We start from the raw sequence: 23857 nt of genomic DNA, 5'->3' as shown, positions 1-23857 counted from the left end.
CCAGCTGGGCCCAGGCCCCCAGCTAAGGATCCGAGTGGGGAGGCCTACTTCCAACCAGTCCAAAGGCCTCACGTTAAAAAGAGTAATGGAATCTATGTGTATTGACGTGGAAAGGTGCAGCCAGGGTGTCTGAGTCATGAAGGCAGGTTAAACAATAAAGTGATCCCGTTAGGTTATTAATAGAAGTGTTTGCGTCTATAAAAATACGAGCGGGGAGATTCCGGACTGTGGAGAGTAGCTACCTCTGGGAGTAGTCAGAGGGGAAAATTCACTTTCTACTTTATGCACATTTCCTTTGTTGAACCCTTAAAAGAGGCATATATTTATAATATGCTTTAGTAACAAAAAGGAGATAATTTCATAATAAAATCACTTCCATTACTGGGTGGTGGGGGGAGCCTGGCAGAAACATGCACAGGCTAATGACAAATGCTGCTTGGGGCTGGGGCTTGATCGCTGTGGTGGGAAGGCCAGTGAGCTCTGCTGATCCGAAGCACTAGATCTCAAGTCAGCACACACAGTTTGGTTTTTAAAAAGCAAAAATCAATTCCTCAGTAGGTCTGGCTTGTCAGATCAAATCTATATGATCCTATATGATCCTGAAGGCAAAAGGGGAAGAACTGTAAAGAGGTCCTTGGTGTCCGCAGCCCAAGCCTGGACCCGAGGGGGGGCAGTCAGGGATGAAGGCCCATCCCTGGCATCATGCAGCTGAGAACCGAGCCCACATCAGCCCCGGGGTCCAGCCACGCTCCCCCAGAGCCACGCAGCTTCCCTCTGACCAGCCGGAGGCAGGCACCGTGGCCTGGGGGAGCCTTTAGGAATGACTCCCAGAAGCCCTTCGCTCCTTGCCTTCCAGCCCAGGCTGGCACACGCTGAGGAGGGGAAGGTGGGACGAGCCTGCGGTTCCAACCTGTATCACGGGGAGGTACAGTTAATGGTGGAGGGGGCGGCTGGGGAGGGGTCGAGGGCTGTGGAGGTCACTGGACTGTCGGATTCTGTCGGTGCTCAGGTGACGGATTCTATTTCCCGCCCCAGGAGTCAGCACGGGCTGAAGGATGCAGTGACACACACGTTTATTGTGGAGCTGCAGTGGAGTCCTCCCTCTCTCTGGGAAAGCCCAGGGCACAGCACCAACAGAGGGATAGACAGACCCCCAAAGGGACACATGGATGGTGCAGACTCAGAGACCATAGCGCAGCCACACAGGCACAGAGAGACACAGGCCACAGCACCAAGAAACACACACACACACACACATACAGACAAAGCCACAGGGCCAGAACACACGGACAAAGTGCAAGTTTTGGGGGCTCCTGCATAGACAGAGCGAGGGCCATGTGGAGAGGGGCCCCTGATGACCTCCCCCAGGCCTAGGCACACCAACAGCACACAGACAGGCAGATGCCCCAGCCAGCGGCCAGCCTGCCACACAGACAAATGAACTGCACGGAAAGGATGCTCATGGCTCCCCAGACCGCGGGGAGCTGGGACCCCCACCCCCCACTGCACTGATTCCCTGCTCAGCCCAACTCCCACCCCACTCCCCCCTTACTTTGGTCTTGCCCACTGGGGCTTGGGGCTGGGGAGTTGGCAGGTGGCAGGAGGGAGAGAGGAAGGGGTAAGGGCCCAGCTGAGAGCCTAGGGCTGAGCCAGGGCCTGGCAGTGGGGAGAGGGCAGGGCCAGCTCAGGCTTGGGGAGGCTCCTGGCAGCGCAGGCACTGGTCCATCTTGGACTGGTACTGCTCAACCTGCAGGGTACAGCTGGAGAATCCAAATCGGGAGTAGAGCCGGGATGTGGCTTCGGCCAGGACAGCATCTGGGTCCGCAGTGGAGTCTGTGGGAAAGTGATAAGAGACAGCAGGTCCCCAGGGGAGCCGGGAACCAGGCCGGGGCCAAGATAAGGACCAGTGAAGGAGGACCCAGGAGCGTGCACAGCATTCAGGCCAGGCTTCAATGGGAATCTTTATTTGCTTTCCGTGTTGTATGAAAAGCATAAAAACGCCAAAGAAAAGGCTGGACTCACCCCAAATCGACCAGGCTAACACACTAAACTGTTCTGATTTTTCTATTCTCTTCTGCTCTCTGAGTATCAGAATACAGCCCTTCAGCAGCCAGGCCACCCAATTTTCCGGGACAACCCAGATGTTAAATATTCTGTCCCACTGCCCCTCCGGAGCCATCAAATATCCCACAAAGTATAATATTTTTGGCATCCAAATTGCATGTCTCTGATTGCTTCCTGCATCTGGAAGAAACTCAAGAAATCCTTTGTCAGCTTGTGAGTCACCATATATATTTTTAATAGTTGAATCATAATGTAGAGATAATTTTATATTCAGCCTTTCCTTTTAGCATTATACCACAAACAGTTTCCCTAGTTGCCATACAGTCTTCATAGTCATCGTTTTTAGCAGATATGTGGTATCACTGAGTGGAGGTGCTGGATTTACTTAACTGTGCTTCATCACTACTAACTAGGTACTAGTGATCTTGTAAAGGGTTACTAGTTCCCTGCTCTACTTAGAGGGGGAGGGGGAGGGGGAGGGGGAGGGGGAGGGGGAGGGGGAGGGGGAGGGGAGGGGGAGGGGGAGGGGGAGGGGGAGGGGGAGGGGGAGGGGAGGGGGAGGGGGAGGGGGAGGGAGAGACCGAGACCGAGACAGCCTCAGTAATATCTACCTCTGTTTTGTGGGGGAATGCTTCTAGGAATCACTGGCTGGGGCCAGTGTGGACTCACCGATGGCCAGATGTGCAGAGGCAATGTGGTACGTGAGCGTCAAGGACCACATGCGTAGTTCATGAGTGGCCTGGACTCCTGGCACTGACAGCAGTGCATCCCTCACCGGCTCAAAGCCCACATTGCGGGGGGCACCTGCAAGCAGCATCCACCAAGCCTTACTACTGGGGCTATTCCTGCCCAGGGACAACCCCCACCAGACCCCCTCTCCCCCATTCTGTACCCCCTCAGCCTGTGACCCCACATCTCAGCCTGTGCCTGAACCCTCCTTCCAGCAAGAGGCCCATGGCCCCGGCCTTCTCCCCACACTCATCAGAGGAAAGAGAGGCGCCCCGTGCTGGAGTGAGGTCAGAGAGGGCCCAAAGGATGGGGAACAGTGGGTCTGATTCACCTTCCATGAGGACACGGAGAACATCTCGGAGGGTGGGAGCCGTGGACCCAAGGGCGCAGATAGAGAAGAGGAAGGTGCTGATGGGATCAGCTGCCTTGCACTGAGGCTGAGACAAAGAGAGACCCCCTAAGCCCGAAACCAGGGACCATTCTGAGGAAGATCTAGGGGTGTCCTAGGCCCCTGAGAACCCTGCTCAGGGGAAAGGGGTCAGGACCCCAGGTAGGGATTCTAGGGAGCCAGGAGCTGGAATGGGGGAAGGAGGCTGTGGGTCCTGGGAAGGCGGGGATGGGGGGTGGAGTTGGGGGAGGAAGGCTGGGGCAGGCCTGGTGGACAGTACCTTGAAGTAGATGAGGATGGAGGCAGCCAGCACCCCAAGGCTCTGCAGGAGGTCCCCCAGTACATGCACAAAGGCCGCCCGGACACTGGTGTTCCCCAGGGGCAGGTGCTCCCCGGGTCCCTCCTCCAGCGGTGCATACTCAGCCCCCCTAGACCCATGGCTGTGCTGGGGCCCAGCCTGGTGCAGCACAAAGGCCATTCTGAGGGGGAAGCAGAGCAGCTCAGCCCAGGGGGCCTGCTCCCAGCCTCCTCTGCCTATTTCCATACCTCCCCCTCTCTCCTCCCCCTCTCTCCTTCCCCTCTCTCCTTCCCCTCTCACCTCCCCATGAGCTCTTTCTCCACTATATTCTCCCTATGTTCCCAGCCCCAGGAAGAAGACAACATTGAGAAAAATAGTGCCGCCTGGGGGCAAGAATAGAGCAATAGAGCGCATGGTGCCAGAGATCTGCATTCAGATGCTGGCCCTGCTACTTAAATAGCCATGTGGCCTGGGTGGTTGTGAGCTTTTAATGAGATGATACTGATGACAGTCCCAGCAAGAGTGGCAGGCCTTTAACGAGTGTCTGTTGACTCTGAATTTTCAGCCTCCCCCAGTTGTCTCTCAGGCATTCCCAGGGCAGCCTGCTGAGAACCAGTGTTTTGCGTTGCCTGTCTGTCTGGGAGGGGAGGACCTGCTCTCCCAGCCTGGAGGAGGGCCCCTTGCCCTGAACCCCACAGGTGGCTGTTCCATACTGGACCGTACAGCAGATTGGCACAGACTGCGATGCCCGCGGTCACCAGCATGGCGCCCCCCTCGATGTGGTAGTCGCTGTGCAGCAGGCGGATGAAGGCCAGGTACAGGAGGATGCCCGTGACCATCCAGAGGGAGATCACAGAGGCCAAAGCCCCCAGAGTCTCTGCAGGCAGAGACAAGCTATCAGAGACCTGTCCGGGACCCTAGGAGGTGCCCTCCAGCAAGACTGGAGGGTCACCAGCTCATGCAGGAGCCATACCTGAGCGATGCCAGCCAAAGGTCATGGTGCGGGTGGCTGGACGGGTAGAGAGCCAGAGAGAGAAGAGGCTGCCCAGCATGCTGCCCACATCTGCCAGCAGGTGGGCTGCGTCGGTCATAATGGCCAGGCTGTGTGCTAAATACCCACCTGCAAGGGTAAAACAATGTACATTGCTGTATAGGCATGAAAATGGGGGGGGGGGGGCATACACCAAAATGTGAGCTGTGGTTTTTCACTGGTGATGGGATTACAGATAGTTTTTATTTTCTTCTTTTCACTCATCCACATTTCCTAGTTTTTCTACAATGGCACCTTAATAACAAGAACATAGGGCTTTGAAAAGAGCCGTTATCACAGAGTCCAGCCCTGGACCTCGCCCTGAACCTCCCCTGGTGCTGTCCTTCACTCCCTCCCGTTTCTGGATCCCTGGGCACCCAACTCCCAAGTGCCAGCCATCCCCCTCTTCTCTGCACCGCCACCCGCTGGCACATCCTGGGACTCTGAGTGGAGAGTGGCTTAGGCAGATGTCGGGATGATGTGGTTGGAGGAGCAGCTCTCCAACTTACCAACCACCTCCCCGGCCATAAAGGTGCAGCACACAGCGCAGGCGACGCATAGCTGCCTCTGCGCCCGCAGCCTCTCCGGGGTGAGGCCGGGCTGTGGCAGGGGGTCCCTGTGGCAGTGGAAAGTTGTCTCCTCAGCTGTGGACTCCATGGGCTCTGTGAAGAGACTGAGGTGGGCAACATGGTTCAACTGGGGCCTGGCTCACGGGCTAACTTGCTCCTCACTCTCAGATCCTGGATCCTGCGGACTGGCTCCAGCAGATGTGGCCCATCTCTCCTTCCCAAGGCCTGGTCACACCCGGGACCTTGTGGACAGAGGGCCACACGAGAGATGGGGCCTAGATGAACACTCAGATCACAGCCTTTCTCTTCTTTTCATACACATTTCCCAGCTGGAAAGCACCTCAGAGATGGTCTATTCCAGTGGTCGGCAAACCACAGCTCGCGAGCCACATGCAGCTCTTTGGCCCCTTGAGTGTGGCTCTTCCACAAAATACCACGTGTGGGCGCGCACGTACAGTGCGATTGAAACTTCGTGGCCCATGCGCAGAAGTGGGTTTTCGGAAAGGAGATAGACAAAACAAGTATACGAGACGAGTGTGGATGGGAGAGTTGGAAGGGGTCGACCTCAGCGAACGTACCTCAACCAGACTGAAGACGTTTTTAGCAAAGGCCAGCTTAGGAGTCCCCTGATTAAGTTAATAACAATGTACCTACCTATATAGTTTAAGTTTAAAAAACTTGGCTCTCAAAAGAAATTTCAATCGTTGTACTGTTGATATTTGGCTCTGTTGACTAATGAGTTTGCCGACCACTGGGCTAGTCTGACACCTATTCAAGAAAGTGGAAGTGTGAGGCATGCGTCGATTTGACTGCCCTGGAGCAGTCACTGTCTGCTCCTAAGGTTCCCGTGCAGATGCAAGAAAAACACGGTCCTGGTGCTCTGATCATGGCAGCCAGGACTGAACGGGGGACACAGCGAAAAAACACGGAGTTTTTACAGCTCAGACATTACCTTGGAAACACTTGAGCCTATTTTACTCCAAAGAAGAATCTAAAACATGAGCGTACAAGAGAAGTGTTGGAAAATTATTCCCCTAGACCAGCCGTGGGCAAGCTACGGCCCGCGGGCCGGATCCGGCCCGTTTGAAATGAATAAAACTATTGAAAAAAGAGACCGTACCCTTTTATGTAATGATGTTTACTTTGAATTTATATTAGTTCACACAAACACTCCATCCATGCCTTTGCTCCGGCCCTCCGGTCCAGTTTAAGAACCCATTGTGGCCCTCGAGTCAAAAAGTTTGCCCACCCCTGCCCTATACCCTTGCCTTCTAATTCCACTTTTAAAAGCTTAGGCCCTAGCCAGGTACTTGGTTAGAGCATCATTCTGATATGCCAAGGTTTCAGGTTCAATTCCGGGTCAGGGCACATTCAAAAATCAACCAACGAAAGCATACATAAGTGAAACAACAATTGATGCTTCTCTCTCTCTCTCTCTCAAATCAACTTAAAAAAAATAAAAGCTTGCCCTGGCTGGTGTGCTCAGTGGATAGAGCGTCGGACTAGGACCAACGGGTCCTGGTTTGATTCTGGTCAAGGGCACGTAGTACCTCAGGTGCAGGATCCTCCCCAGCCAGGCCCTGGTCGGGGCATGTGCAGCGTGCAGGAGGCAGCCAATCGGTGCGTTTCTCTCACATCGATATTTCTCTCTGTCTTTCCCTCTCTAAAAATCAATGGAAAAATATCCTCTAGTGAGGATTTAAAAATAAAAATTAAAAAAATGAAAGATTTAGGAGAGCGAGAGGACTTATGGGGGCCACACAGTTAGTGGTAGAGCTGCGACACACACCATTTCGTGATGAGAGGCACCGTAAGAAATACAAAATGAGCAAATCATCAAACGTAACCCTTCCTGGTCTCCGGGGGCTTTTGGTGGATAAGACAAATGTATACACAGGAGGTAGCTGTAGCCCTCAGAGCAGGTGAAGTGCTATCCGGGCTCAGATAGAGAGACACATAGATCCCAAAAGGGAAATCAGGTTAAAACGGAAGGAGGCACCACGAGAAGGGCCTTGAAAGATGGGGAGGCTTTTGATAAAGACGCAGCGCGCTTACCAGGCAGAGGCGATAGGAAGGGAAGGTCGTGTTTAAGTGTGTGGCAGGACTCAGCACATGATCCTGGCCTTCGTGCCTCCCTCCCAGACCCACCTCTTGTGCCTCCACTCCCAGATCCTTCACTTTCCTCTCCAGACATGCAGCTGAAGGGCAGCCCTTTAAGGGGGGAGTGGAATGTTGGGACCCAAAAAGTCCGAGGTTCCTGGCACAGAGAACGAATGGCCAGATTCCAGAGCAGGGTTGCCATGGGGAGGCGGTGTGCACGCTGCTGTGGCTGGCGTCGGCGGCAGTAGGAACACTGGCTCTGGAGTCTGCCGCACGTTAGCTGGACTTCAGTGTGACCACTTGCTGCATAGGCCTCCCCTGACAAACAAACGGGGCTGAGGGCCTCATCTGGGGATGCCAGGGACCGAGCTCAGGCTGACTGAGGTTTAAGTCCATGTGAGCCCAATTCTCACCCCCACTGCTGTCGATGCAGCCTGAACCCCAGTAAGAACAGAACCTTCCACAGAATGAAGGACCTCAATACAGTCCTAGAAACGCTCGCGGAAGTGTGACAAGAATGCCTAAGAGTGAACATGAAGGCTCCAGACAGAAACACGGTCACAGCAGTGAAGTGGCGAGGGTGCCTGGAGCCTTCAGGCTGAACTGAGGTGTGAGGGAAGAGGGGGGACCTTTGGTGTCTGCAGGGAAAATTCAAGTGCTGGCAGGTAGATTAATTCATTGGAATTTCCTTCCGAGACATAGCACCTGGATAGGTAGGATTCTAGGTGTGTTTCCAGAGGGGTTGGGGAGATGAGGGTGGCTTTCCAATCCATCCTCATTCAATGAGGTGTGCCAGGCAGCGTGCACATGCTGAAGCCCGGTCTCGCGGGAGAGACAGACGTGTCGCAAATGACCAACTAAGCAAGGGGAGGCCAGGGCCAGGAGGGCTGTGAACAAAGGACTCTGGAACACAGGGGAGGGAGAACTTGACAGAGGGAGAGATGGAGAAGATGAGACCGAGGTGGAGAAGGGGAAGCCAGACCCATGGAATGACAATGACAAGATATTCCGCTTGGAGTTTAAGTGTGAAGAGCCAGGGGAGGAAGAAGAGGAAAGTGGTGAACTCTAAGGGGCATAAAGGGAGAGACCCTGATTGATGGAGCACATCTTTCCTGAGCCCTGAGATGCCCTTGCTGATGGACCAGTTTGCAAGAAGAGAGGAGAGGAGAGCGAGGGATCCAGACCAGACCAGGCCAGAGGCTCCCCGTGCAGAATTTCAGAGGAGGGGTGGGGCGGGAGGGAAGAGCCTCGTTCAGAAAATACTGCAGGATTTGGTGACTAATGGTCAAGTGAGAATGGAGATGAGCAGGGAGTCAGGGATGTGGGTTTGAAGAGCAAACAGAGAGAGGCCGAGGGGCCTTCCGAGGGGCCTTGGGGCCGCGGTTCAGATGCGTTCCTGGCCCTGTAAGGCCCTGTAAGGCCCAGTGCGGCAGTCGTCAAGGTAGCCACCCATCAACAGGCTGCTCCCTTTTGTTCTGCAGGAATTGGGCCCTAAAGCGTCATTGTGGGTGTGGGTGTGGGTGTATGTAGGGGGTGCACGCTGTTTAGAGAGAAGGGAAGGCAGTTTTCTCTCCCTCGCCCTCTGAAACCCTCCACAGACAACAAATAATCCCGAGTGGGGTAGAGAGCTGTAGGGAGGGGAAAGGGTCTGAAGCAGAGACAAATGGGGAGGTGCGGGCCAGGGCCGCAGCCCCCCGCGTTGCCCAGGTCTGCGGTCCGCTCCCGCACGCCCCCACCCACCCCGGTGTGCAGCCCCGGCACAGAGAAAGGACCAGAAACACAGGGAGGCACCACCGCAGAGACAAAGGGAGCGGGGCTGGGGGGAAACAGAGAGGCAGGGGAAGGTGAGGAAAGAGACAAACGGACGGTCGGCCACCAGACAAAATGGCCAGCGGAGGTGACCACGGAGGACCTGGCTTGGCAGCTCAGAGAGACACGGCGGCCGGGCCGGCGGGACGCGGAGGCGGTTCTGCGGTTCTGCGGCCGCCCCCGGCCCGCTGTCCCGGCCGCGCGGCGCCTCATTTCACACCTCGCCGCCCCCGGCCCCGTCTGTGCCGAGCCGGGGAATACCCCCCGCCGCCCGGACCGCACCTGCTCCTGCCAAGCCGCCCCCTCGCTTCCCCGAGCCCGCCGCCCCCGGGGCCTGGGAGACCCGCCGGGAGCGGGCCCATCGCGGTCCGGGAGCCGGAGCCCCGCGCGCGGATGGGGGCCCGGCCTGCAGACGGGGCTCCCGCCGCCAGGGCCCCGAGCAATGCGGACATCGGGGCGCCGGCGCGGACTCGGTCCGACGGGGGCGGCGGCTCGCAGGGAAGCCAAACGCGGTCGGGGCGGCGGGGGGTCCGGGGCGTGGGGGGCGGGCCGGGCAGCCGTTTCGCGGGACCGGGAGGCAGAGGGAGGCTGCGGGGGCGCAGCGGGCTGCCTGCCGGGCGGCGGGGTCCCTGGGGCCGCAGAGGAGCGAGCTCGCGCCGCGAAGCCAAGGAGCCGCGGTGGGTGCGCGGGGGCCCGCCGCGCCGAGGCAGACAACGAGGGGGACGGGGGACGGGGCGGGAGGGGGGCCCGGCCGCCGGCTGGCCCGGGCGTCCTACCTCTTCAAGCGCAGGCCGCCCCCCGCGGCGTCGCGGTCCCGGGAGCTCACCAGGCGAGTCGTCTCCGAGCCCCCCGCGGCGGGAGCGGGCTCCATGTCCCCGCGGCCCGACCGTCCAGGCCCCGCGAGGGAGGGGAGGCGGGCCGCCCCGCGCCTAGTCCCAGCGCCCGCCGACCCCGGGCTCTCCGCGGGGCAGCGGGGCCACCAGAGGGGAGGGAACTGCGGCGACTGTGGCGCGGGGAGTCCGAACTGCGGCTCCCGCGGCCGCGGCAGCCCCGCCCCGCGTGGGGCGAGCTCCCCAAGCCCCGCCTCCGGGCGCCCCGCCTGCCTCCCCAGGCCTCAGCCCCGCCCCGCAGCCCCACCCCCAGATGCGGAGCCCCAGGGCCCGCACCGGAGCCGGGTCGGGGGGCGGGAGCCCTCGGCACCCCAGCCGGGTTCAGAGACGCCTAATTTCCATAGCCCCGCCCCTGAGTCTTAGCCCCGCCCCAAGTCCCGCCCACCGATTCCCGGCCTCTAGCGGGGTGGGGAGGGGGGTGTCTCCTGGAACAACCTTCATCCAGGTGACGCTGCCCCCTGTCAGCCGGCGCGCCGGCATCTCCGCTTCCGCCACCCGGTCCTCTCTGACCCCCGCCCCTACACGGCGGCGGAAACAGGTGCGGTCCAGTACCTGTCTCAAGAGAACCTGGAGGAGTGGGGTGAGCAGTGAGGCATCTGGGAGAGCTCCAAGGACTCCCGCCAGAAGCCACTCCGCGGAGGAAGCGGGGTCAGAAGTCGTGAGCTCACTCTGCTGCCAAGCACGGTACCGTCCATTACCGTTTATTTTTATGCAGAAACTTTGGATGACAAAAAGCTTCCTGCTCTCCTTCGATCTGTTCTTACCCCTCTTTTTCGGATGAGTAAACTGAGTCCCAGAGAAAGAAGAGTCCCAGCCGGTCCTGGAACCCGGGGCGCTGCACTGGCGACTGGAGAGAAGGCCGGTCCGGTCGCTCAGAATTCCGGAGCAGCTGAAGGAGGGGGGCGGGTGCGCCCTCCCTCGGGGGTCACAAGACGCGGTTCCTGGAGGGAGGCTGCGGGCAGCTTGCCAGCAGGTGCCTCCTTACCTCAAACCTGTAGCGCCTTCCGGGGCATTGCCTCCCTTGAACTGGGCCCGGGGAAAGGAGTGACTTACCGCAAAGTCGGTGGCCCACCTGGAGCTGAAGCCTCCAAGGCTCACTGCTCTCTGCCCTCACACCTGCTGTCGTGTGGGTTGAAAGGGGGGCGGTGACTGGATTGCGCACTCCAAGCTGCGACTCCGTTACCGTGGAGGGTCCGTAAGAGGAGGGGGAAGAGGGAAGCCCGCCTGGGGAAACGTGGAGGGCGGGAGTGGTTAGTAAGCCGTGGCAAGAAACCCATCAGCCGCACCCTGCAGAACGCACTGGGCTCCTGAATGTTGGGACTCTGTTATTCCAAACAATGAGACCACGTGTGCACTTCCAAAAACAAAAACAGAGCACGTGCCAGATAGAGTGGTTTGAAGTGATGGGGTTAATCCGGGAGGGCTTCGCGGAGGAGGTGAGGTTTGGACGGATTAGCTGGGCGGCGGGCTGGCTGTTCCTGCGGGGGAGAGTGCGGCTGGTGCTAAGGTTTTCGGGCGGCGTGCGCGTAGGGACCGTACCGCGCCGGGGAGCCGTGCGAAACGGAAGAACCGGAGGGTCTTTTGAGAGCCGCCTGCGCTTCACCTCCACCCACGCGGCGCCCAGCGGGCGCCCCCACCCCACTACCCGCCCAAAGCCCAGCCCCAAGCCCACGCACCGCTAGGGGGCAATCGAGGGGGTGGCGTTCTCCTTCCAACCTCCCCTGGAGGCGTGGGACCTCCGCTCCTTCCTTGAGTTACAGGGGCGCAAACTGGTGCGGCGGGAAAGGGAGCCACCAGCTAAGGTCACCTTGCTGTTCGCGTCAGAGCCGGCGTGCAACTAACTCGTGTTCCCGCCCGCCTTTGCCAGGGCCGCGGCTGGGCACGTCCCGCCTGGCGCCGTCGGTTTTCCAAGCTCCGCACCCGGCCTGGGGCTTCCCGGATTCCGAGAGAGGGACCTCCGCGCACCTACAGGGCTCCGATGCGGTAGCCCCGCCCCAAGTGGCTGGAGCGGGAGAGCCCGAGAATAGAAGGAACCGCTGGGCACGCCTCAGCTGATGACGACAGCAGGGACGCGGTAGTAACCACTACGGCTTCCTCCGGGATTTCCCTTCTCGGGCAGCCCCGGGCGCGACAGCAGCCCCGGGTACCGGGGATGGGTGGGTGGGTGGGTGGCGAGTGCGCAGACGCTGGCAGGTGACCGCCCCCGCTCCAGGGCGGTGATGGGGCAGGCGGGGAGGGAAAGGGGCGTTGGAGCAGATGGGTTGCTGGGCTGCCCTCCGCCGCGACTCCCTGGGTGTCGGGCCTTGGAACGTGCTGCCTCCGGAAGCCGGGACCACGGCGGGAGAATACTAACAGTTGCCTTTGATTGGAAATTTATGCAAGAAAAGCCTGGCTGCGAAACAGACTGCTTGCACCTGTTCCTCAAAGAGCCTTCAAGTGGCCGCATGAACGTCTTTGCAAAGCGTCCTCTTGATTGCCTGGTCTGAGGAAGGCATTCTGCGCTTAGGAGCTAGGGAAATTATGCAGCAGTGGGAAGCACAGCTTAGGGCTAGTGCCCTGAATGAACTGTAGTCTTGTAAGAACTATACATTTAACATTGATTGAACACATTTCCTGCTATGCACCTTCCTAGCATAGCTGGGGATTCCTGGTGAACAACCTAAGGCCTCCCCGGGAAGTGACATTGAAGCTGTTTCCTCCCCTCCTGGCTTTAACTTGATGGCAGGAGATTTCAGTTTTTGCAGTGGTTTGTTACTGATTTGCCCACATGCTCTTCTTGCCTGTCCTCAGACTTCCTTAAAATGAGTCCTTAAGCCACTCTTAGTCCCAAAGGCATGATGGAGGCCTGACCCTCTGCGTGTTTCCAGGAAAACAGGCCAATGGCAGTTTCCAGTGCAGAGAGGGTGGTGGAGCAGGACCAAGGGGACTTCAGGGGCATGCCCGGCTGGACCAGTTCAGAAGAGGAAAGCCCAGCGGTGAGGTCAGGATGTGGGCTGGCTAGAGACCTCAGGCAGACTGGGAATCCAAGCAAGTGGGTCAGGGTTAACACTTGAAAGCGCCAAGCCAGGGGGAAGGGTATGCACGGAGGCAACCTGTGTCCATCCTCTGTTCAGGTGTTACTTCCAGGCAGCCTTTCCCGACTCCCCCCAGCTGGGTTACGTGCTCCTACCTGGTGCTCTCAAGACCCACTGTGCTTATGTGATGGTAGCATTCAACACTTCTAAAGAAATCATTTGCGTGTCTGTCTCACTGGAGGTCAAGCCCCCTGAAGGCAGAACTTGTCTTTCTCATCACTGTGTCTCCAGCGCCCCCTACTGGCTGACACATCCCAGAAAAAGCCATCCCAGAAAGGATGGCTCTGCGTTGTCAGAGCGGAAGCCGGATGAAGGAAGCAGGGTTGTAGTTGGAGATGGGATGAGGGACAAGGGCAGCTTCAATGTCACTTCCCCAGGGAGGCCTCTCCTGGCCCCCAAACTACGCTAGTTCTCATGCTACACATTCTTCTCCCTCAGCACTTATACTGTAATTAAATTGTTTTTTGGGTAGAGCACCGACCTGCGGAACAAAGGGTCCCAGGTTCGATTCTAGTCAAAGGCACATACCTTGGTTGCAGGCTCCTCCCTGGCTCAGGCCCTGGTCGAGGCTCATGCAGGAGGCAACCAATCAATGTGTTTCTCACACATCAATGTTACTCTCTGTTTTTCCCTCTCTCTTCTACTCTCCCTAAAAATCAATGGGAAAATATCCCTGGGTAAGGATTACAAAAATAAAAAAAAAAAAAATTGTCATTTGGGAATTGTTTCAGGTCACTGTAGTCTGGTTTTCCTCCTACTTCACTGACTGCTGATTTTTCGCTTCCTTTGCTGGTTCCTCCTCATCTGCTCAGCCTTTCAATGTTGGGGCAGTCCAGGACCTGGTGCCCCTCTTCTCTTACCACCTCACTCCCTTGGCGATATCATCCAATCTCAAGGCTTAAATACTATCTAGAAACAGCAAGAAGCAATTGTTGTTGACGCTAGGTAATGGATACATGGGAATTGTACTATTATATTTTTGTATCTGTTTGAAATATTCTATTAAAAAGAAACTGCCCTAACTGGTTTGGCTCAGTGGATAGAGCGTCGGCCTGCGGACTCAAGGGTCCCAAGTTCGATTCCGGTCAAGGGCGTGTACCTTGGTTGCGGGCCCATACCCAGTGCAGGGTGTGCAGGAGGCAGCTGATCGAGGTTTCTCTCTCATCGATGTTTCTAACTCTCCTCCTCTCTGTAAAAAAGTCAATAAAAAATATTTTTAAAAGGGGAGAACCAAGATGGCAGCATAGGTTAACGCCGGAGTTTGCTGCTTTGAACAACTACTTCAAAAGTGAAACTAAAAGACGGAAGGGACATCACCCAGAACCACAGGAACGCTGGCTGAGTGGAAGTCCTACAACTAGGAGGAAAGAGAAACGCATACGGACACTCAGAGGAGGCGCAGTGCTGAAGTCAAATTCTGAGGTGCGGAGTGCGCGGTTGGCGTTTCCAATCGGGAGGGAGCCGAAGACTCTGAGCTCCAGATCCGGGCGAGTCTTTAGCGACCCAGACTCAAACGGGAGAAGCGGGACTGTCTGGCTTCGGTCAGAGCGAGTGCAGCTTTCTCTCTGAGCTTTGCAGCGGGTGCTGGGACTCAGAGAGGCAGAGCCCCTGGGGACAGGACTGAGAGCCGCCATAACTGCTCTCTCCGGCCCACCCTGTTGATCCTGTGCGACCCGCCCCGCCCTGCACACAGGCATTTGCCGGATAGCCTCAGGCAAACGCCAGATTAGCACCTCCCTAGAGGACAGAAGTTCTCTCACTGCTGACACAGCTGATTCTCATAGCCACCTGGCCTGGAGGTCAAACCCTCCCTGGTATTAGCTACAACAGTCAAGGTTTAATTATAAGACTTCGAACAAAGACCACTAGGGGGTGCACCAAGGAAGCATAACAAAATGCGGAGACAAAGAAACAGGACAAAATTGTCAATGGAAGATATAGAGTTCAGAACCACACTTTTAAGGTCTCTCAAGAACTGTTTAGAAGCCGCCGATAAACTTAATGAGATCTACAAGAAAACTAATGAGACCCTCGATCTTATATTGGGGAACCAACTAGAAATTAAGCATACACGGACTGAAATAACGAATATTATACAGACTCCCGACAGCAGACCAGAGGAGCGCAAGAATCAAGTCAATGATTTGAAATGCGAGGAAGCAAAAAACACCCAACCGGAAAAGCAAAATGAAAAAAGAATCCAAAAATGCGAGGATAGTGTAAGGAGCCTCTGGGACAGCTTCAAGCGTACCAACATCAGAATTATCGGGGTGCCAGAAGATGAGAGAGAGCAAGATATTGAAAACCTATTTGAAGAAATACTGACAGAAAACTTCCCCCACCTGGTGAAAGAAATGGACTTACAGGTCCAAGAAGCGCGGAGAACCCCAAACAAAAGGAATCCAAAGAGGACCACACCAAGACACATCATAATTAAAATGCCAAGAACAAAAGATAAAGAGAGAATCTTAAAAACAGCAAGAGAAAGACAGTCAGTTACCTACAAGGGAGTACCCATACGACTGTCAGCTGATTTCTCAACAGAAACCATACAGGCCAGAAGAGAGTGGCAAGAAATATTCAAAGTGATGAATAGCAAGAACCTGCAACCAAGATTACTTTATCCAGCAAAGCTATCATTCAGAATAGAAGGTCAGATAAAGAGCTTCACGGATAAGAAAAAGCTAAAGGAGTTCATCACCACCAAGCCAGCATTATATGAAATGCTGAAAGGTATTCTTTAAGAAGAGGAAGAAGAAAAAGGAACTCTTACCATTTGCCACAGCATGGATGGAATTGGAGAGCGGATAAATACCACAGGATCTCACTCATTTGTGGAATATAATGAACAACATAAACTGATGAACAAGGACTGATCCAGAGATGGAGAGGCATTGATTGGACTGTCGGGCCTTGGAGGGAAGGTAGGGGAGGGTAGGGGTAAGGGGGAAAGATCAACCAAAGGACTTATATGCAAGCATATAGGCCTAACCAATGGACACGGACAACGGGGGGGTGAGGGCATGAGCGGGAGGGGGGGGGTAGAGGGTAACGTGGGGACAAGGACACATATGTAATATCTTAATCAATAAAAAAACAAACAAACAAAAAAAAAAAAACAGCAAGAGAAAGAAACTCAGTTACCTACAAGGGAATACCCTTACGACTGTCAGTGGATTTCTCAACAGAAACTTTGCAGGCCAGAAGGGAGTGGCAAGAAATATTCAAAGTGATGAATACCAAGAACCTACAACCAAGATTACTTTATCCAGCAAAGCTATCATTCAGAATTGAAGGTCAGATAAAGAGCTTCACAGATAAGGAAAAGCTAAAGGAGTTCATCACCACCAAACCAGGATTATATGAAATGCTGAAAGGTATCCTTTAAGAAGAGGAAGAGGAAGAAAAAGGTAAAGATACAAATTATGAACAACAAACATGCATCTATCAACAAGTGAATCTAAGAATCAAGTGAATAAATAATCTGATGAACAGAATGAACTATTGATTATAATAGAATCAGGGACATAGAAAGGGAATGGACTGACTATTCTTGGGGGGGAAAGGGGTGTGGGAGATGCGGGAAGAGACTGGACAAAAATCGTGCACCTATGGATGAGGACAGTGGGTGGGGAGTGAGGGCGGAGGGTGGGGCGGGAACTGGGAGGAGGGGAGTTATGGGGGGGAAAAAGAGGAACAAATGTAATAATCTGAACAATAAAGATTTAATTAAAAAATAAAAAAAATAAAAAAATAAAAAAATATATTTTTAAAAAATAAAATGAAACTTTTTTTTTAAAGGCATCTATATGGTGATTCTCAGATCTCTCATTTGAACTCCAAATCAAATATCCAAATGTCGCTTGGCCTCTCCTCCTTAATGGCTAATAGGCACCTCGAACTTCATTAGTCTAAAACTGGTCATCACCCCATCTCCAAACTTCCCTCTCGGCAGTCCTTACATGTCAGGCACAGTAACTCCATCCTTCCATGTGCTCAGGGCAGTAACCTGAGAGTCATCACTGACTCCTCTATTTTCACCCCACACTCAGTCTGTTAGCAAACCCTGCTCCCACTCTTGTCCAAACCACCCTCATCTGTATTGATTATTATAGGAGCCTCCTAGGTTGTCTTCCTTTTTCTACCCTTATTGCCCTATCGTGATTCTTTTTTCTTTTTTATTCTTAATCCAGTAGCTAGGCCACACAGGCCAGATTTCATCACTCCCCATCTCACTCACTGTCAGCCACAGGCCTTCCATTTGTCTGCAAAACCCTATGAAATCTAGCCCCTGTGAGATCATTTCATACTCCTCTACCTCACTCCCCAGCCATTCTGGCCTTTGTGCAGGACCTACAACACACCGGGCATTGTTCCACCCCAGGGCCTATGCATTTACTCATCTGTGTACCTGTAATACACTCTGCCAGATGTCTTCACGACTCACCTGAGGACCTGCTTGAGATGTTCACGCAGATATCACCTTCTCAGGCCTGTCTGCTTATTCTTTTTCTCTTTTTTTCACTTGAGGATGTTTTTTTCATTGATTCTGGAGAGAGAGGAAGGGAGAGGGAGAGAGAACAAAGCATCAATGTGAGAGAAAAACATTGATCGGTCGCCTCCTGTACACACCCCGACCTGGAATCAAACCCAAAACCTGGGTATGTGCCTGACCAGGGATTAAACCCACAACCCTAACCAACTGAGCCACACTGGCCAGAGCTATCTGCTTATCCTTTTAAAAACTTAAATCCTTCAAAAATTCTGTCTCCATCCCTTGCTTTATGTGTCTCCATAGCCATTGTTACCACCTAACATGCTATATATTTCACTTGTTCTATTTCCTGGCTATCTCCTCCCACCAGAATGTAAGCTCCATGGTGACAGAAAGTTTTGTCTGTTTGGTATTCTGCTGCATTCCCAGGATCTAGAACAGTGTTTGGCATGCGACAGTGCCCAATAAATATTTGCTGAACATATTGATGAATATCTGTCTTCCACACTAGGCTATATATAATCTGTGAGAACAGAAACGAGTTTGACCAATTATTATAGCCAAGGTATGAGGCATACGGCAGTGCTTAACAGATATTTGTTGAGTAAATGAACTGATTAATGAAAAGGACAATTCATGGGGGGAAATGTGAGAGCGATGGAATAGGAATGTTTAGTCAGCGTTATGGAAGGTTACTTGAGGGCAATAGTAGACACTATGTTTGGAGGGGTAAGTTGGAATCAAGTTGGAATCTGGTTGAATAGCCAGAAAGCAGCCAGATTTAAATGGTTGTTATGCATCCGTAGGCTAAGACCAGAAGAGTGGTAATCGGATCCAGGATGAAACTGGCATTAGGGAGAACAGTTAGGAGGCTAGGACAGCAGTCAGTGTGCTATGGCAATGCTTTATCTGGGGTGCTTCAAGGTGCTGGGAGCTGAAAAGAAGGGACAAATGAAAGAGCCATTTAAAAGGTAAAACTAGCCCTAGCTGGTTTGGCTCAGTGGATAGAGCGTTGGCCTGCAGACTGAAGGGTCCCAGGTTTGATTCCAGCCAAGGGCACATGGCTGGGTTGTGGGCTCAATCCCCAGTAGGGGGCATGCAGGAGGCAGCAGATCATTGATTCTCTCTCATCAATGATGTTTCTTTTTTTTTTTTTTTTAATATATTTTATTGATTTTTTACAGAGAGGAAGGGAGAGAGATAGATAGTCAGAAACATCGATCAGCTGCCTCCTGCACATCTCCCCACTGGGGATGTGCCCGCAACCCAGGTACATGCCCTTGACCGGAATCAAACCCGGGACCTTTTGGTCCACAGGCTGACGCTCTATCCACCGAGCCAAACCGGTTTCGGCTCATCAATGATGTTTCTATCTCGCCCTCTCTTTCCCTCTCCCTTCCTCTCTGTAATCAGTAAAAATATAAAAAATAATAATAAATAAACAAAATAAAAGGTAAGACTTTTTTTAAACTGAATTTGGGGGAAATAATGAGTCCACAGCCCAATGATGTTTGGGTTTTGAGCATCATTATCTTGGAAAGTCATAACATTAACAAATAGAGAAACCAAGAGGAACAACCAGGTTGGGGGCACGATCGTGAGTTCAGATTTTAGAGTGTGGTGTTGAGACCATGGGAAACTGGCATGTGAATAACACCAACCTGACACTAAAGCATCGCTGAGACAGCTGAAGCCATGGGTGCCCATTGGATCTCTGAAGAAGAGAGGAGAGAGCACAGCAGGGGCTTGAAGACAAAACCTCAGAATATCCTTGGCCAGGAGGTGAAAGAAGGGAGAGGATCCAGCAGGGGGAGAGGAAATTGACCAGAGATGGAGAAGGAGAACCCGAATAAGGCAGAGCTGCAGGAAGGAAAAGACGTGAAGTTGGTGGAGTTGGACAGAAAGGAGAGAAGTGATTTAAGGCCCAAAGTCTCTTCTCAAAACATAGCCTGAAATTGCAGTTATTCCTTTTGCGTTAGTAAGAATAAGTGGGTGCAGTATTATAGTCTTTCTCACTGTAAGCTGAACTAACAGTATTTTAATCAGATTGCTTCCCACCTAACCCTTGCGGATGAGATCATTTTATGGAGGTATTTTTTATCAAAAATGTTGGAAGGAGAGGCGGTGAGAGAGGTAATTTTGGAGTTCTGACTGCTTGGGGGAGGACTGTCGGAGATATTTTGAGTAGCCAGAAAGCAGCAGGTGGACACTGGTCAGGGGAACAAAAAAATGGGGATCTACAAGGCTGAGAAGGGTGCAGAAAGGGGATGGAAGGATGCCAATTATAATTTGCAAATCTTCTTAAGGGAAGGGGACTGGTTTTTCCTCTCTTCCCAGAGACAATATAAAAAGTAACTTCTCTCTTTACAAAATTGAGAGGAGATAGATTAGAAACGATGATGATGATAAATGAGAAAGCACTTACCATGTGCCAAGCACTGTTCAAATTAAATATTTAAGCCTCCTAACAACCCCAAGAGGTAGACTCCACCATCTCCATTTTGCAGGCGAGGCAGGTGTGCCCCGTTGGCCTGCCCTTAGGTCTGCAGAGTCTGGGGTTGCAGGGCAGAGAGGAAGGGGTAAGAGATGCCTTTCTCGCTGGAAGCCCTCCACCTCCCACCCTGAGATGCTTGTGGGGAGGGGAAGAGGGACATTTCCTGACATCATCCATGAAAGGAGCTGAATATCAACTACAGCTTTGGTCTGTCTCTAACCTAGATTTTTAAAGAGAGCTGGTGTGGCCTGGCCAGTGTGGTTTAGTGGTTGAGCGTCATGGTTTGATTCCAGTGGGAACACATGCCTGGGTTTTGGAGTTGATCCCAAGTAGGGGGCATACAGGAGGCAACCGATCACTGATTCTCTATCATCACTGATGTTTCTAACTCTCTCCCTCTCCCTTCCTCTCTGAAATCGAGAGAGAGAGAGAGAGAGAGAGAGAGAGAGAGAGAGAGAGAGAGAAAGAGCGAGCGCTGGTGTGTATAAGGAGAAGCCACCGTATAGACACTGAACTTGGAGTCAGAAGACCTCACTGGTTGACCTTGAGCAGGTCAGTCCCTATCTCTGGGTCATACTTTCCTCAATTACAAAATAAAGGCATTGGATAAGAATTCAGTCTCTGATGTCCCTTCCAGCTTAAACATTGCGAATTCTAGAACCTGGTGCTTGGGTGTGACAAATTATGGTCTCTCTCTCTCTCCAACTGCATATGTTTGAGAGCATGATATTTTGGGTATGAATATGTCAATGTCTGCTGTCTGTATGTGTACATTCCAGCTATATGACTAAAACGTTGTTTGTGGGTAAATGAAGGATGTTTCTTGGTTTTCTGCAGAAGAGACCAAATGGCTCGATGAGGTAGTAAACTTGAAGATTCCTGATGCAAGGTATGGTGAGAGGGCAAATAATCCCAGAAAAGGTATTAGTCTGTGCTCATTCTTTAGCACAGTTATTTTCATTTTCCCCTCCTTTTTACTCCAAATGTAATTTGGTACTGACGGCAACCTTGGAAATGACGCAAGTTTATATAAAAGAGGAAAATGAGCCCTGGCAGGTTTGGCTCAGTGGGTAGAGTGTTGGCCTGAAGACTGAGGGGTCCCAGGTTTGATTCCCGTCAAGTGCACATGCCTGGGTTTCAGGCTTGATCCCCAGCAGGGGGCATGCCGGAGGCTGCCGATCAATGATTCTCTCTCATCATTGATGTTTCTATCTCTCCCTCTCTCTCTGAAATCAATAAAAATATTTTTTTAAAAAATCCTATATAATAAAAGCCTAATATGCAAATCAACCAAACAGTGGAACGACGAGTTGCTATGATGCACACTGACCACCAGGGAGCAGACACTCAACGCAGGAGCTGCCCCTAGCCCGCAGGTCCCAAGCCAGCCAAGGCAGGTGCCAGCGGGTGGGCCCCAATCGCCCCACAGGTCGCCCCACAGATCGGCTCTGATCGCCAGCCAGGCCTAGGGACCCTACCCATGCATAAATTTTGTGCATTGAGCCTCTAGTAATAATAATAAAAGAGGAAAATGAGGCTCAGATTAAGTGACTTGTCCCAGATGACACAGCTTGTTAGAAAGATAGTGAGAACTCAGAACTAGGGCTTCTGTCTCCTGGCTGGTATGTTCTTTCTTCTGTACTGGGTGTTAGAAGATACAACGTGCGTGCAGGAAACAGAGCCAAAGCAGGTCTGTTTCTAGGTGAAGGCGAAGTGGAGAGCCTGCAGCCAAAGGGTGCAAGGATGACTTGCCTGCTCTATTCCCATCTCTGCAGCCTGCTGGCTGTAGTGTCATTTCAGTCAGAACAGAGGCTCAGAAACTTAAAGATAATGGCTATTTCAAGAGCCACGAACTATAATTAGAATTCATTAGAATGTCAGAGGGCAATGATAAGAAGTAATTACCTTCTGGAGCCTCTGGCAAGATGTGAAAGATATTTACTCAGCACCCAACTTGCCCTCTTTCTTGGCACTTACTTCTATAAAGCAGGGACATGATCATATAAAGTTGTTGTGAGAATCAGAGATAATTGGGTAAAAGTACCTCTGAACAGGCACTCAAAAGTCTGCTGGTTCATTCAACCAACATTTATTGAGCACCAAAACATTCTAGGAACTGTGTTAGGAACTAGACGAAGACTAACACAAACAAGAAACAAGAAGCCCAGAATCACCATTACCATCTCCCCTGCTGCCCTTTTCTCTTTGCCCCTTGCTATGGGCTGACCTCTGAGTCTACACTGGACCAGCAGAGGGCTCCCTCTGCTGTAGCTCATTCAACAAATCATGAATTAACTTATTGTGAGCCAGGCCTGGTTCTAGGTGCTGGGGATACAATGGTGAACAGACAAGGTCCCTGCCCTCATGGAGTTCACTGCCTACTGGGAAAGACAGACGTTAAACAAATCAACATGCAAATAAACATCTATTCACAAATCATGGTGAGGATATTATGAAGTGGGGAGAGTAGAGTGGAATTCCATTTAGAAGGCCTCTCTGAGGAGGCAGGAAGCTGAGATCCACAAAAGATGAAAAGCTGGCATAGGGAACAGTCCAGAGAGGAGTCCTCCAGGCAGAGGGAGCAGCATAGCCAACGGCCCTTGAAATGGAAGGAAACTGGGTGTCTCCAAAACTGACGGAAAAGTGTGGGAGTGAGGGGCAGGGGCAGGACCACATTGGGCCTGTAGACCGAGGTGAGGAACTTGCTGAGTGCACTGCACTTCTGATGCCTTCTTCCCTCCTCCCAGTGCTAGCGAAGAAATGATTATATTGTTCTGCTATTTCTGTCCTCCCCTGATGGTGATAAAAGGTTGGAGGTTAGTCAGAGAAATCTGGCATAGTCCCAACCACGAAAAAATTTGTCAGCTTTAGTTCCTTCACTCTAGGTCACTACCCTCTAAATTCATCTGACCCAGAACCTACGGGCTGGGTGGGTGATGCCAAATATTTTAATCCGCAGCCTGGTCACCGACCTACAGATATCTACCCCCATCCTGATCACAAACCTACAGAAATAAATTCGTTAGTTCAGTGGTCATTGTGCCTATAACATATGGACTCCTTAGCTAGTTTGCTCAGATGGCTCATATCTCTTGGGGTAGAGTATTGATTTATCACTTAAAACCTAAAAGGGAAGATAAATGTGCACATATAACTGTATTGAAGAAAAGAGAATGGTAAAAACCACAAGAGGGGGTAACAGATGTATTATTGAATTAGTAAAGCTCTTTCAATTACATGTTATAGGAACCACTGAGTTTTCCTCTCCAATATGATGTGGTAAATTATTAGTGCTGCAAACACTACTTCCTGTAGGGGATCTCTGAAGTGAGGCCAGGTAGAGATGGGTGCTCTCATGTCCTCTAGGTAGGGATGTAAATTGGTACTTTTGGTACCTTCCTGGGAAGAGAGTTAGTAATATGGGTCAAGGACCTCAAAAAATTTCATTTTCTACTCCAAGGGGAAAAAGGGAGATTTCTTTTTTTTCTTTTTCTTTTTTTAAAATATATTTTATTGATTTTTTTACAGAGAGGAAGGGAGAGAGAGAGAGAGAAACATCGATCAGCTGCCTCCTGCACATCTCCTACTGGGGATGTGCCCGAAACCCAGGTACATGCCCTTGACCAGAATCGAACCTGGGACCTCTCAGTCCGCAGGCCGACGCTCTATCCACTGAGCCAAACCGGTTTCGGCAAAGGGAGATTTCTTTAAAGATTGATAGGTAAGGTAAGAATTTTCATCACAAGGTTATTATACTATCGAATGATTAGAAACATCTTCATTATCCAATCTGGATTATACATTTACGTTATGGTACATATGCATGATGTCATAGTATTTAAAGGAAGTTTTTGAAGAACAGTAGTAACTTCTGGAAATGTTCAAGATATTGTTTTAAAAAGGAATGTGCGAACTAA

The 23857-nt window shown here is 52.2% G+C and overlaps 1 protein-coding gene across 6 annotated transcripts; it reads right to left on the bottom strand.

The window, feature by feature from the left end:
• Positions 1-432: 432 nt before the first annotated feature.
• SLC30A3 (solute carrier family 30 member 3) lies at positions 433-11913 on the bottom strand. 6 transcript variants are annotated; one of them, XM_036335068.1, is made up of 9 exons: positions 11554-11913; positions 10931-11101; positions 5019-5182; positions 4453-4599; positions 4203-4356; positions 3462-3660; positions 3125-3230; positions 2734-2868; positions 433-1833 (listed from the first exon to the last, which is right to left on the bottom strand). In XM_036335068.1, the coding sequence occupies exons 3-9, from the start codon at positions 5164-5166 to the stop codon at positions 1685-1687; spliced, it is 1038 nt and encodes a 345-aa protein (XP_036190961.1). In that variant the 5' UTR covers positions 5167-5182; positions 10931-11101; positions 11554-11913; the 3' UTR covers positions 433-1684. The 6 variants fall into 6 exon arrangements, with proteins under 6 accessions (XP_036190961.1, XP_036190960.1, XP_036190963.1 ...); XM_036335067.1 differs by having other exon boundaries at positions 11685-11913; XM_036335070.1 differs by having other exon boundaries at positions 11720-11913.
• Positions 11914-23857: the final 11944 nt, after the last annotated feature.

Source organism: Myotis myotis, unplaced genomic scaffold (genome assembly GCF_014108235.1).
Source record: "Myotis myotis isolate mMyoMyo1 unplaced genomic scaffold, mMyoMyo1.p scaffold_m19_p_14, whole genome shotgun sequence".
In the NCBI taxonomy this organism is placed as follows: Eukaryota; Metazoa; Chordata; class Mammalia; order Chiroptera; family Vespertilionidae; genus Myotis; species Myotis myotis.
This window is presented reverse-complemented; position numbering and strand designations above follow the sequence as displayed.

What these genes read in the sequence shown, in the direction of transcription:
- SLC30A3 (XM_036335066.1), bottom strand. Translation starts at nt 9,858, where the DNA reads ATGGAGCCCGCTCCCGCCGCGGGGGGCTCGGAGACGACTCGCCTGGTG. An exon ending in GGCGGCCTGCGCTTGAAGAG is followed by an intron (nt 5,183 to 9,763) that starts GTAGGACGCCCG and finishes TGCCCACCTCAG; the next exon opens with TCTCTTCACAGAGCCCATGG. An exon ending in CTCTGCACATCTGGCCATCG is followed by an intron (nt 1,834 to 2,733) that starts GTGAGTCCACAC and finishes ACTTTCCCACAG; the next exon opens with ACTCCACTGCGGACCCAGAT.